The following is a 15,256-nucleotide window of genomic DNA, read 5'->3' on the forward strand; positions in this document are numbered from 1 at the left end:
CACACACACACACACACACACACACACACACACACACACACACACACCCACACACACACACACACACACACACACACACACACACCTTCCCTCCCGTTTCTGTCACACCTTAAAAAGCCAATTATACACGCTTCCTCCCTTCTCCTCTTCCCTCCTCCTCACCCTCTCCCTTCTTTCTTGCCATCACCACGCTGATATGGAGTGAACCACAACTACAAAAAAGGGAGAAGAGGAGAGTAGAAGATAGCGGAGGAGCTCAAAATAGAGAACAGGGGAGAAGGAGAAAATGGGAACAGAGCGATGGAAGGAGAGGAGATGATGTGGCAAGATGTGATCTGAGTAGATTAGAAAAGTAGAGGGAGAAGAGGAGAAGGAGGCACAAGAAGAGTTGAACAAGTAAATACAGGAGAGGAGAGGGAGAGAGCGTTAATTGCCTGGCCAGTATTAATGCTGGGTTGACAGTTTCTTGTTGAGAGGGAAGCTGATTGGACGATAATGATGCTGACTACTGAACTGCCGCACTGCTGACCCAATGAAAATAGGAGAGGAAGGGTTGATAGTGGTGGTAGTTTTGGGGAGTGAGGGTGTACAGAGGAAAAGAGGGCTAGACAGAATGAGACACAGAATAATGAGTGAAAGAGGGAGACAGAGAAATGAACACTGTCCTAAATAGTCATTTGCGAAAGCAAGTATTATTGTGTTACATTTCCATTGCTGCTGAGAGTTGCAATTACAGCGTTGAACTGTGGGTCCTGAAACATTTGCATACACACGCATACACACAGAGGCAGCAGTGTTTGTAAATGTTTTCTTGCAAGCATCTGTAATGTACTGCATTCATGCTCTAATGATTCCAGGCTGCAACCGTACATGCCTAAGCTTTTGTGCCTTTATGCAATCGACAAGAAATCCTAATATTATTGAGTTTCACCATAGCTGAAGGACAAAAAACATTGCCTCTGCCTCATGCACAAACACACACAAACAGCCAAGGTTGTTGACCAGATTAAGCTTTGTGCTGCAGCAGGACAGCAGGCTGGGGAAAGCAAGATGTCAACAAGTAACTTGATAATAACTAATGCTAGCAGAGTAGATATGCAATACCCACACTCTGCTGCAGTAGGGTCAATGACAGACGGGCCTCTAGGACTCACTTACCTCACTCACTAACAATAGTGCTCGAGTAAGAGACAGCACAAATCGAGAAAAGTAGAGAAAAGTCGGTTTTCAAAGCAGAGGTATCTTCCCTCTCTTCCAACATACTGTACCTTGTTGGTATTGTGGCTCCAGGTCCAAGACTGTGTCTCCACATAGATTACACAACAAGGCGATTGCATTCTGGACCATCCCACTGGTAACATAACTACTGTTAGCCTATAGAAGGTAGGGAGACAAAATAGGAGAACTAGGTTACAGTTCAGCTTACAACATCTTATATTCCTTAATGAATTCAGTCAAATGTTTTCCATTTAGAATGTTTTCACATCTACTGTCTAACGTCAACGATATGTGATGACTTAAGATAAATAATGCAATTAGAAGTATGGTAGTGAATGAATGTACACAAGGTCAATAATAACTAGTGTGGACCATACAAATCAGAAGCCAACCAGCAAGATAAATAACTGTCATTATGCACTGGTTGGATTTATGTATTATCATTTTGTAATAGGAAATGTATATCTTGTCCTGAAATCCCTGGTTTATCAGTTCAGTAGGTCTGCAGTTTACTGGATGCAGGCCCTTGGCATGTCTTTTTGTCACCACTGAATATCAGTGAAGCTTCTGTATAATAGAGAGCTGCTGCCTTTCCCATGTTTTAAGGACTGCATGTCAATGATACATAAAATAAGCATTTTCCAGATCTTTCAGTCTTTTTGTTGTTCTTACAGGTCAATTTTATACTTTGCAACATAATCGACAGGTGCTCGTGTCATATTTATTGTCAGAAGCACAGCTATATTGACAAATATTTCTTCACACAGAAGACAGAGAGAATAACTTGATATTTCACCTGAGAAGAATCTGTTCTGCCTATTTGAGTTTAAATTCATTCTGTTTATTAGAGGATGGTGTAGTTGATGATCAATTGGGTTTGAAGAGAACAAGAAGCAAGGCTGTAGTCTCCATTTCCTTCCTCTGATCTCCTTAACCTTTCCCTTCTCCTCCTTTGTTTTTCCTCCACTCACTGGTTCCTTCTTCTTTCTCCTCCGTACAAAACCCTGTCTCTGTCCTCCTGCAGTAATTCACTTCTCCTTCTCTCTCCTGCCCTCATTTCACTATTTGATCCTCTCTGAGATACACCAGCTCTGCCCGCGGGGTCCGCACGCGTCAGTGTGATCTGTGTACGGGCCGATAAGCCTCATCATCGTACTCATCATGTGCGGTAGCCTGAGGCTGAAGACAATGATATCAATTCACACCTACTGTAGGACAGCCTGCCTGTCAGTAACGGCAAATGATAAAGCTAATTTATTTTGATCTTGATGGACTAATGAGCTGTGAAAGGACTATCGTGTACATCACTGAAAGCATAGACCCGACTAAGAGCAAAGAGGAATGGGGAAACAAAAGTGAATTTTAACTTATTGACTTACTGTCCTGCATTTTACATTTTTTAGTGGTTTATCTACAGAATGTACAGTATAAGTGAGATAGGATTTGTTTAAGTATTTGACTGTAAGCCACTGTGATCAGTCTTCTGCCTCCTCAGGCACAACAACCAACCAGTTGAAGAAGTCTAGTCTGCTTCCTGACATCCTTTCATGTCTGAAGCAGAACTACTTCATCATCCAGACAAATAAGATTAGGTGAGTTTCTCCACGACAAGTGTGATCACCAGTGGCAGGTGTAATCAATCCAGATCACAGTGTTTCAGGCAGCAAAAATCAATGCAAACGTTAGCAATACAGACGGCACTAATAAATCCAGACATGACTGGTTCAGACAGGAGTAAACAATCAGGAGAGAAGTTAATCAGGCTGTTGGATAAGAGTGTTTAACATTCTGCATCAGCTACTCTGGGCTGGACAGGCAGCCATGCAGAACACTGATTATTTAGAGTGAGTGAGTGAGTGAGTGAGTGAGTGAGTGTGTGTGTGTGTGTAAATTGTTTGCTGCAGCACAAGTGTTTTGGTTTGCTAAAAACAGATTGTTCTGTTTGTGGGTTCATTAGATTCTGCGTGTGCAAAAAGGGTCAGGTGAAATAAATTGTTTACTGGAAACGTTGTTATGCTTCGCTGATAACAGACGCGTGCTGTGTGTTTGTGTGCATGCATTTGTTTGGGATCTTAATAGCGGAGTCTATATTCTCACTCTATTAACCGTTCCTCCTCTCTGTGGCTGACCTGCCAGTCAATTACACCAGCCCTCTAATAGGTCAACACCACTCAGGCTAATTTGCATAACCACATCTATGAATGTTAGATGGAGCGAGTAAGAGACGAAAGAGAAGGAAAGAGACAGAATACAACCGAGCTGTAATAAAATGGCATAAAATAATACAGATTGGGTTAACAAAGATTGATGAGCTGATTGTAAGACTATTTAAACAGACTGGCTGATTGATTCATTGACTGACTGAATGAGCAGTCAGTCAATGAGGAAGACTTTGTTGCCTTTAGCATATCAACTCCCAGTGATTTGCTGAATAAAATTGATTAAGTGAGATTGGTTTCTTACCACAATGAGTTGAAAGATGGTTGGTAGGATCCTACTGTGTTTGATCAACCTGAAAAGCAAATGGGAAAAATACATATTGGAGCAGAGGTAGAAAGTCGAGGGTCACAAGTGTATTTAATTTAGAGGCAATTCACCACACTGTTCACTCACTCACACCCACACACACACACAGGCCTCATGGACACACACTGGGCTGTTTCATCTTCTTTAAGGTTGGAGTTCCGCTACAATGCTCCTGTCTGGTACCAGCGGAATTGTGGGGAGAGAGGAGATACGAAAAGAGGAGACGCGATGAGAGCAGATGACGTGAGAGGAGGTGAGAGAGGAGAGGGAAGGACACGGAAAGAGGAGTTGAGAGTTGAGGAGAGGATGAGGGAAGGGAAGATTACATTTCAAGAGGAGTAAGGAAGGAGAAGATTAGAGAGGAGGGAAGAGCATTTGGGCAGAGAATAGAGGAAGGACAGAGGAGTGGAACAAATGGATAGGAGTGAAAAACAAAAGAGTGATGTGGATGAATCCACATTGAAAAACTAGAAGGAAAAGCTGTGAGAGAGGGCGAGAGAGTTGGCTGTCTATATTAGCAATGACATTCTGTCTGCTTACTGATTAAGGTTCTTTGATTTGCAACCAATTGCCGTGTGGTAGGAGAGTCAACACATATGCACACACACCTAGTGTAAGAACGCAAGAAATTCAGGCTGTAATGGGAACAAAGCCGGCTGAAGTCAGACCGGTGTTAATATGCTAAAGGTAACAAAGTCTTCCTCTTAACTATGATTTATAGCTTGTCTGGCAGGCGTCACACCACTTATGGAAACCTTTCTGTGGACTTTTCAGCGGCAAACATTTAGGAATGAATTTTCGATAATGTAATGTTCTTTGAACCTTATTAGACTGATGGTGTATAAACTGGGTGGCTGTCTTCATTTGATAAAAGTTAGCTGTTCCGGTAGAAATGCATCTTAAATGTTTTTCACTAACTGCTCAATGGCCTACTTTATGTTCTATATGTTTACTGACCCATTTAGTCTCTTAGAGTATATGACTACTTTTGCAGCAGCCCTGTACCCTGCTTTTAACACAGAAATCAATACCAGAATCATTTTATCTTAATGTGTGCTGAGAAGATATTCCCCACACCATTACATAGTATTCTGATCAAAAACCTCAGCATCTGCAAAAGAGCTGAGTTTCTGCCATCAGCACACCACTGAGCTACCGATCCAACAGTATTCAAATGCATTAAAAAGATACTTCTTTTTAGCTGAGCAGTACCCATGTCCATCATGCACACCGAGAACACTTGTAGAGTTGTGGACACTGATTATATCTCTGTCGTAGCTGTTTTACCTACCAGAGTGATGATGAACTATATATTAAGAGTGTACTCTATTTTAGGCCTTCAACAGTTTATCTTATCTCACCTTATGAACGGGTAAGTGTGTGTGTGTAGATGTGATGGATGTCCTCCCATTAGGTAGGTGACAGGCGGAGAGATGAGAGGACAGGCCAGACCAGCATGACATGATAAACTGAACCACCTTTAAACGACCAGCCATACATCAATAGACACAATGCACAACACCAGACACTGAACAACCCAGAGCACAACAGACTGTCTATAACAGAACAAACACAGATGAGACAACCCTCACTGCATTAAGTCATACTCATCAGTAGCTTTATAATAGATAATATAAAAACTATCACTTCATGGATAACCACTAAGATTTATTAACCTCTGTTCTACTAATGATATAATTCTGTTGTCAGATATACTAGTAGCTCTAAATCATCGTCTTGGATTATTTTGCAAGGGCATACTGGACCTTGTTATGTCAAGTGAAAAGATAATAAACACCAAAGTTAAGGCAGAAGATTGTATCTTAGCGTTTGAAAGTTTTAGTCACTTTAAAGTTCTGCCCTGGAAGATGGTCCAATTATTCACAAATGACACATCTTGATGAGTTTCTGTATCATCTAAAGACTATTTTAAAATCATTTTTCATGCATTTATTCACAACAGAGAGCAGCCCAGTAAAACAGGCTGTTACATGCAATTACAGGCTTTTAGCATGTGAAACCAACCACCTTGGTGTGGTTAACACCTAATGAATGCACTTTTATCTGGCTTAGGGAGACTAAGGTGTCCAAATGAATATAGCAAATTGATGGTGTAATGGTTTTGCAAGGTTGAGTCCATGAAAAGCTATTACCTTATGGTAAAAGGAGTTGTTTAAGATAGAGATATGTACCTTCTACAATCACAAGACAATAGCCAACCCAGTTAATCTTAGAGAAAATATTACCCGATATTTGAATGATAACCACAAACATTTGGCAGACAGACAATCAGTATGTAGGAGTTGAAAACATACTTGGACACACACACACGTAACCCCACAGCATAAGGTTCTTTGGCTAAAGGTCATAGTAAATGTAGTTGTTTGAAGGTGTGTCTGGGCTGCGATAATGCAGAGAGAAACAGCAGGCTGCCTTCCCAACGTTAATGTCCCCAATTTACCATCTAATTACCGCTCGGCCGGCTTCATAGCCACACTTATCTAACCAAGACCCAGGCAATTTAATTTCTGATTGTATAACCGCAGTGATGGAGGGAGAATTGTGGAAAGAGGGCACGGAGAAAGAAAGAAATGTGGACGAATGTTAATAAATTAGAGATGGTGATAGAAAGAGAACGAGGGAGACAGAGAGAAAAAAAAAAGTAAAATATTGTTAATAATGTCAGAGGAAAAAGAGTGAGAGAAAAACAGAGATGTAGAGAGAAGAGTGCTGACACCAATTTGAAAAGTTCACGTCACTCTACTTGTGTCAAGGAAAGAAGGGGATGAGGGAGGAAGCGAAGGACGGAGACGAGAGGGGGTAATATATTACTGATAAGAGAAGTAGGGGCGTATTCAGCTACGAGGGTGAACTCTGAACTCGTGAGGAGGGGGGGGTGGAGATGGAGTGAAAGTTGGATATCAGTGATAAGAGGTTTGTTGAGTTAGTATTGCTGAAGTAGATAAAAAATGAGTGGATGGAAGCAGGGACAGAAATGAGAGAAGGACAAAACAGAAGGTTAACAATCAAGGTTGTTGTAAATTAATTACAATGATGCATTCTAGAAATTGCAATGGAGCGCTACTCAAAGTCACAGATCCTACTTGTGAACTCCAGGCAAATCCATCCACCCCGACTTCACAGAGACAAAATGTGGAGGCTGTACTGCTAAGAGCTCAATTGGGTGTACACTCGAAAGTTAGATATTTAAACTGGGAAAATGATGACCTCAGAGGTGTCTGGAATGCAGCATTAGTATTGAATGATGAAAGATTAAATATTGTAATATGGATGAAACTGCACCCTTTTTTTGCCTGCTTTTTCTCACCTTCTCAAGGAGGGCATGCATGTCGATTCATGCTACCTCACCCATTAACACGTTTTCTCTCCTTTCCAATGTAACCTTTTCCCCCTTACTGAATCTCCCTGTCTATCTCGTTCCTACTTCCTCCTTATATCCTTCCTTCTGCCCCTCCATCCATTTTCTTGACTTCCCCATTCTCTCTCCCTCTCTTTCACCTTTACCTTCTGTCTCTGTCAACAGCTGAAAAGAGAAGACAGATGACCAGAGAATCAAGACTTACTGACAGCTGCTGTCAGAACACATCCATCAAACACACATAAGCACGCACGCACGCACGCACGCACGCACACGCACACGAGAGTCATCTCATGGTTACACAAGGGATCAGCAGATTCTCTGTGCAACCAAACCAGAAAACACATCATTACCTCTTTTGGTGTCAGATGACTGCTTCCTATAAGACATGTTTTTAAATTCCTGAATACCGATTTACTTCAACATTATGCAGGAGTGAATTTTTCTTTAACGCCAGCAATCATTTTGTCTTAGTGTCGTTTTTTTAAAGAGTGTGCAGTACATCTTTTAACAGAGCTCTTCCGGAGTAGCTAGTGTGCAAAGATATATCAGCACAATATGTCAAGTCTTTACACATCTTAGCTGATACAGCACCTTATGCCTGCCACTAGACTGATTACTACCGTAGAAAACACTGGCTTTTAGAGGGGTGTACAAGATCACTGCTAATAGTAAGTGTGTGTGTTTGTGCATTTATCCATGCGTGTATGCATGTGTGTGCATGGCTGTGAATAAAAAACAGTTCGTAGTGATTCACAGTGCTGAACTGGGAATGACTGGCCTTGGCATTAAAACATTACACATGCATCGACTAAAGTGTGCCTGTGTGTATTTGTTTGTGTGCCTGCTAGGACTGCAAAACACTTCAACACAAAAAAAATTTGGTCTTGGTTATAGAACAAAAATAGTAGAGTCCAAGGTAGTATAGTCTTTAGTTAGCGAATGCATTGCGCACATACAATTTCAGTTACTATAACGAGGAATAATGTATGTTAAGAGGTGGATCCATGTCTAGAAGAACAGGCTGACCAGCATCTATAGACCAGGTTTGCGTGTAAGTTCGTGCTGCTGAGCATGGGACTACTTCAATGGATGTGTAATACACAGTTCTGTACTCTACAGTGTACTTTATTATGTGAAAAATACCTGGGATGGTACTGTAAGTTACAGTAAGGTCACATTTTGGTATTGCCATGCCTCAACAGTGTTTTGTGTCTGTGCGAGTAGTACCTGCAGATCTGCGTACTGTGTTCAGTCATCGATACCAGCAGTTTGAGTGCGTAGAGCGGGATAGGCTCTGCTGCTCGAAGAAGAGACTCATACCTAGACACGGAAATGTATGAGTACAACATTTGGCTTTCATAGTGTTAAAAAATGAATGTACTGTTCTTATCATAGGTAACAGAGTGTAAACTGGAACAGAGCTGGACAGAGGGGTGGAGAGGAGGGGGAGCGGAGAACTAGAGTTATAATAATAGACGGACAGCAGAGGAGAATTTGAAGAAGAGGAGGGAATTTCAGAAGCAAATGGGGGAGGAAGGGGAGAGATGTGAGTGTAAGGAGGAGAAATGTGGATGGAAATAAAGGTGGATAAGAGGTAGGATAACACATGAAGTAACGCTGAGAGAGAGAAGAACATAAAAACGTAGAAATAATCTAGGTTCAGGAGGAGGCCGTACAGATGCACATGGAGGGTATAAAGGAAAGTGAGAAAAACCCACGAATGCCAACATCTATTTTGTATTTTTGTTACTCTGTCATGATGAGAAATCTGTACTTCTCCCTCTGCTCTCCACAGATTGTACGCTCATTTGATGTCAACACTCATAAAGACAGATGCTTGTCAGTTAGCTGCATCTGACAGGTACTGGCATGTAACCTGAACCCACAGAAGAGGGACAAAATACTCTGTACAGCTATTTACCACACGACTAGTATCCATAACAAGGTTGTCACTTGGTATTGTCAAAGGGGGGGTTAAAGGAAATGTTTTAATAGTGACAGACCTAATCAATAACAATATCACTGGCACAAGACAAAGGGGAGGAATCATTTTGACGATGCTCTCATTTCAGCTAATTGTCTAATTAAAAAGTATCACAATCAATTTGGTTACATTGTACTGATGTTAAAAAGGCTACTCATAGAACATACAATGCTCTTCTGTTCCTACACAAACAAAATATAAAAGAGGAAACCAGAGACACTCAAGTTCATATTTAGAAAGAGGCCCACCCACCTTGGAAGCAGAGATTTAGTAATGAGAGCTAAGATTTGATTACAGGAGCTTCCATCGTCTCTTCCTTCTGCTGCCCTTCCTCCTTCCTGTCTTCTCTCCTTCTTTTCCTCTGTCTGCTCATCTTCCTCAGTTCCATCACTCTCCTGGAGCAGCAGGACAAGACTGAGTTCGGACAGCACCCTCAAAACAAACACAGACCACTCCACTGGAGCGCGCGCATACACACACAGAAAGAGAGAGTATTAATATAGTGTTTTGAATAATGTATTTATGCTTTTGGCTACATCTTGGCTGAGAGAATGTTTCTTAGTTGTATTTTAGTTTCCAAGGGGACCATTTATGTACCGGTATGTGACATTTGACAACTGCATGACATCATATGACCATTACCTTACTTGAACATTATTAATTTAGAGGCAACAACACTAATGCCAAAATGTGAGATTCTACTGTAGGATGTCCCGGGAGGTCAATCCTAAAGGGAACGAGATGTTCAGTGACACTTTATGATCAGTTTGGAAGAGAACATTAACATGTTTTACTCCCAAAAATATTTTCTTCAACAGCAATTACAATTTCTTTCCCTCTTTTGCAGTTTTGTATCTCTTCTCTCTAATTCTCTCCCAACCTTAAAAGTGACCCTCCATCTCTCTTACCATTTCTGCTGAAAGCCAGTGTTGTCAGAGGAGGCAGGATGGCATCCACAACCTTCAAGAGACATAAATAGACAAACCGAGTCAAGTTGCAGTTTACATCCATGTCTGCCTAAAATATTATTTTATCCTATTAGACACTTGAAAAACCTGTTTTGTGAGGTCACAATGACCTTGATGCCAAATGTGAGGAAATTCCCTCGAGGCGGTCCTGACATATTGCGTTAACAAGAATGGGACGGACGTGTGGACAACACAAAAACACAATGCCTGAACACAGACCACATAAAAACCTTTACCCATGTCCCTCTGTAATGGTCCTTGACCAGGATACTCCATGAGAAGCTGATTACTATTACTCGATTGAAGCAATGCTAGAATCTGGCACAATTTCAAGCTGGTGTTGTATAAATTCATCTGCAGATAATGTCTCAGTGCCATGGCTGAAATTCTGCACCAATAGAAAATCCCCTTGTAGAAATTGTAGCAGGTAAACCACTGCCAATGTACTGAGGGATTTTATAAGTAAAAGTTCATATTCAATCTCACTGCTTAACATAAACAGTTTAAGGTTTAATTTGGTCCTGTGTTCTGTCATTTGAGGCGGAAAAGTATATCAATAAAAGCAATTTCCGCCTTTCCTCTGAAAAACACTTAATATACAGCAAATGTAAAAACAGATATATTTTAGATCAAACTGAATAGAGGACACTGTTCTGTATAAATTCAGGGGGCATCAACCGCACAGACCACTGTCACAGAGGATCAAATTACTATGGAAATGCACTGTTGAATGATCTCTTTGATCACACAACATTTGAAGCACAAACACACGCACAAATGTACTTCCGCAACTCTCAAAGTCCTTATTTAGGCATGGATCTGTAATGCATGAATTTGCATGATTACTAATATTACCATAGAAACAACACTAATGCTGAGTGGGTGTGTGTGAGGTCATTACATTGAAAGCCAGAGCGAGGAAACTACAAAGGATGTTGTCCACCACTTAATGGTGTGTGTATTTATATCACAACCATCAAAAGACTGGAGTGTGTGTGTGTGTGTGTGTGTGTGTGTGAGAACTATGGGGGGACATGTCCCTTCACTGTCTGAAATCCGGTCTCGTCCTCATTTTCTGTTTTACAAATGAATTTCCTTCAATTTGCTTTATAGCCAACACAAAAATAGCAATATGCTATTTCATCTGTATTCTCACAGGACTAGAAAGGATGAAATGTTGTATATACTTTGTATTTTCCCTTTTTACCATTTGGAAATCACAGGCAACAGGGGACCTTCTGAAATTCTACTTCTGCTTCTTCTGGTAGACAAACCTCATGTATTCATTGTTGATTAGGACTGTTGAAGAACTACTTTATTCAATATACCTGCTGTGCTCAAGATTCTGTATATCATGAACTCAAAAATAAATAAGCTGTTGTTAGCATGTGGCTCCTGGATCCAGACTGTAGTCTATAAAGATGCTCAATATATCCAGGCAATCTGTTTCACTCATCTAAGTTGTAAAAATGTAAAAACAATAATTTAAAAGGGGAAAGAAAGATGGTTGTGGAGGCAAAACTTACTTCAATCTTTACTTTGTGATGAGGATTCAGAGACATAACTAACTCAAACATGACTGTGTGTCCTTGTCCAGCAGGCAATAAAAGTTAATCTGAGCTGGCTGGTGGTAATTAAAGTGTCTTCCTGTGTTATTGACTATCAGTAGCAGCAACCTCCTCTTTGCTCCTTCCTCTTTTCTTTTCTCTCCCTCCATCCTGTTGCTTCCTGCTGCTCTCCACTTCCATACGTCAATAGTCATTAAACACGATCTCATAGGCCTATCTCATGCACCTACACGCGCACACGCGCACACACACACACACACACACACACACACACACACACACACACACACAGTTCTGATGAGGCTCTGTTGGTTCAATAGTTGATTAGTGTCTTGCTTAATAGCACACAAGCTGACCTTCTGTGCTCTGACCACTATTAGACAGGTTTACTAGCCTGGAACACACACACTGAATAGAAAACCATGGGGAATACATGAAATGGACAAAAACTGGAGATATTAATGGAGACACTTTAACATAGACCTGACAAGTCTTATCGCCCTCACATGTCCTCTGGAAGCTGTCTATCACAGCAAAGTAACACATGTATTACTTGAGTACAACAGACAGACACATAAACACAAACTTACAGTCAGTGCTGTGTCAAGAAGACAGACAGGAAGGCAGTTGCATATTTGCTTGCATGCATACTTACAGCACTATGATGTGGAGTGATGAGAGCATGGTGCTGACTCAGGACTTCCACAATGGACAGAGATGTCTTAATCAACTCCTCGCATACTGCTGCACCTAACGGGAAATCAAATATCATTCAACTCTACTGAATCACCTCTTCAATAAAAGGGGAGGATGACCCGCAGACTGAGCAGTAACTATGCTCCCTGTCACGATGGCTGGGTGCACCCAATTTGTGGAGTGTGGGTGATATTATTGCCTTTGAGCAAGGCACTGACCCTGCATCTTGCCTTGTGCACAAGCATTTGAAATGCAATACCACATCTGTCTCCCCAAGGCTGAATGCATCTTTCACATATCAAAATATTGTTTTATTTCAAAGATGTCTTGTGAGTTTAAGTACAGCTAAACAGCGAGAGAGTGCTTCATCCATCACTTTAGTTTTACTGATTTTGGGGAACAGGCATATAAAGGAGTATGAGGACCTATAAAAGCATCAGGTAAAATGATTAATGATGAACATAAAGATAAACATGTGTACAGAAAAAAAACACAATCCGAAACACATGAAAAGTGACAGCAGTTTGGTTTGGTCAAAGAAATAAAATACTATAGATTTTTATGCAACATGCATTAAAAAAATTCAGTAATTTAGAAAGTAACTCACCCAAAGCACTGGTCAGATTTGTTTCATTGGACTCTATAGAGGTGATATAGTTCTGTGAGGAAGAGAGGGTAGAATGACATATCGACAAAAGACTACGGTATTATTATTTTTTAGTGCTCTGTGTTTAGTGGTGGTTTTCATCTTTCTTTAAACACGCACCTGGAATTTCACTAAACTGTATACTTTAACATGTTGAATTAATTGCATATTTTTTGATATTTTTTTTTTGCCTTCAGTTTGTCAAACAATCTTATCTAAACATAATAATACCAAAAACTTACCAGGAGAAATCCAATTTGAGCAAGAAACTCTTTGGATACAATTTGACATCGAAACACCTATGAGAGGACAGTCACAAAGACAGTAATAATTATTTTGTTGCAGGTTTTAAACCCAAATGATGTTCAGTGTCACAGCACCTTCTGTAGCCAGGTGTATCTATCCGGCCCTAACCTAGACTTACAGTTACAAACCAGCAGTGCAGCATGGATTAACAGTGTTTAGTAACAGGCCTACACACCTAGGCCACAACGACTGTAAACGGTAAATTATTGACTTTTTGAGGCAGAATGGGCAATACTGTGCTGAACAATGAGAATGGGTGCTGGTGATCTATGAGAAAATCAGATATGGATTGCAAGAAAAAATGCTAGAACATTATAATCAAACAATGAAGAAGACTCCTTAAGGTCCACGTTACCTGTGATGAAATAAGTTCCAGCACGACAGACATTGTAGGCAAAGTGTGTTTAAGCCGTCTGCTCTGAGCTGTAGATGGGTGCTTCCTCCCGATCACACCTCGCAATGCACATAAGACATCCTCTGGAGAGAGGAGAGGAGACAAGGAGACACAAGAGGAGGTGAGAAAGGAAGAGAGTAGCAGCCGGCGACTTCATGTAATGCAAAAGTACATTTTAATAAAAAGCGCACAGAATCACAATTACAGAATGTCTTTGTATTATTACATACAATATTTGCATTTGAATATTTTGTTTATCAAAACAATGATGAGTAAATTGATTTGTAGGAGAACAAGCCCACTCATGCAGAGGGGTATTGTTTGTTTGTTTGTTTGTGTGTGTGTGTGTACCTAGTATCAGTAGTGCAGTGCCACTCAGATATCCAATCAGTAAATCCAGACACTGGGACAGGTATCCTAATTGGCTGGGGTTCTCTCTGAGGGGAGTGGCTTTGCGAAGTTCTCTCTCCAGGTGCATCACGAGTCTAGACAGAAAGAAACTCACATGAATTTTGACTCCGACTGCTTTCAGGGTTTCATCTTATTCTAGTCAATGAGCTACAATGCAGACTGGATGCATACAAAGAAGGGAGGCAGGGAGGTTGGCCAAGAGAGAGAGAGAGAGACTGACAGAGGGCCCTGAGTTTGGGAATATTTGTATTCTTGTCCGACTGCTTCTATTCAACAGTAATCAATAATACTCTATTCACAAATTCATAGCAGAGCCAAAAAGTTACCACTGCTAACTGGTATTTATTACTGACACACAAAACACACCAACATGTGTGTGCAAGCACACGAATGCAGAGAGATTCATTGAGGTTATATTAGTTAACAATTATTGATTTTAAGCTTTCGAGTGAGCATTGTGCAGCGGGAGAGAGGGATTACAAATGCAGTTCTTTTCCTCATAATGTTTCATAAAAGATTAGCAGCCATGATTCACAGTTAGATACAATCCAACCCAGCTGCTGTTACTATAGTAAGGGTGCAGCACATTTCAGGGGAGCTCTAACAGTAATTTCTGCATTTTACGTTATTGTTATGAGTTTAGTGCAAAGCCTAGTAGGTACCTCCAACCTTAGACCCTCGGGTATGAAAGGAATTACTCCTATTAATATCTTAATAAAATGTTATAGGTATTGAACACAATAACATTATCAAACAGTATGTATGTATTAAGTTGCCTCATACATGCCATGCACCTTGTTTGGAGGGAATAGACGGTGCAGGAAGAGAAAGTGTTGGTTGTTTTGTGTGTTTTTATGTTTGCTTATTTTCAAAGGTTGCCTAACGTAGATGTAAGGGTCCAATCTGTAATGATTTGAAGACTTTACAGTCATGCTAGCAGCCCTGTGAGGCTGTGCTTCAGCATAGTGATGCTTTAAGATAAATACTAACATCACCATGCTAACATGCTCACAATGACGATGCTAACATATGTTCACCATCTTAGTTTAGCATGTTAGCATTCTAACATTTCCTAATTAGTACTTAACACACACATTACAGCCGAGGATGATGGGGATGTCATTAGTTTTGCCGGTGTTTGGTCATATGATGATGGT

General features: G+C 40.7%; 1 protein-coding gene across 1 annotated transcript in view; it reads right to left on the reverse strand.

The window, feature by feature from the left end:
* Positions 1-15,256, reverse strand: part of ulk4 (unc-51 like kinase 4) — a 66,039-nt gene that overhangs the window by 19,202 nt on the left and 31,581 nt on the right. The window contains 10 exon segments of the mRNA XM_031873804.1: positions 1,269-1,374; positions 3,682-3,730; positions 8,354-8,446; positions 9,363-9,567; positions 10,019-10,070; positions 12,302-12,396; positions 12,950-13,001; positions 13,231-13,287; positions 13,650-13,771; positions 14,040-14,173. Of these exon segments, the coding sequence (XP_031729664.1) occupies positions 1,269-1,374; positions 3,682-3,730; positions 8,354-8,446; positions 9,363-9,567; positions 10,019-10,070; positions 12,302-12,396; positions 12,950-13,001; positions 13,231-13,287; positions 13,650-13,771; positions 14,040-14,173 (965 nt within the window).

Source organism: Anarrhichthys ocellatus, unplaced genomic scaffold (genome assembly GCF_004355925.1).
Source record: "Anarrhichthys ocellatus isolate YVR2014 unplaced genomic scaffold, GSC_Weel_1.0 scaffold74, whole genome shotgun sequence".
Taxonomy (NCBI): Eukaryota; Metazoa; Chordata; class Actinopteri; order Perciformes; family Anarhichadidae; genus Anarrhichthys; species Anarrhichthys ocellatus.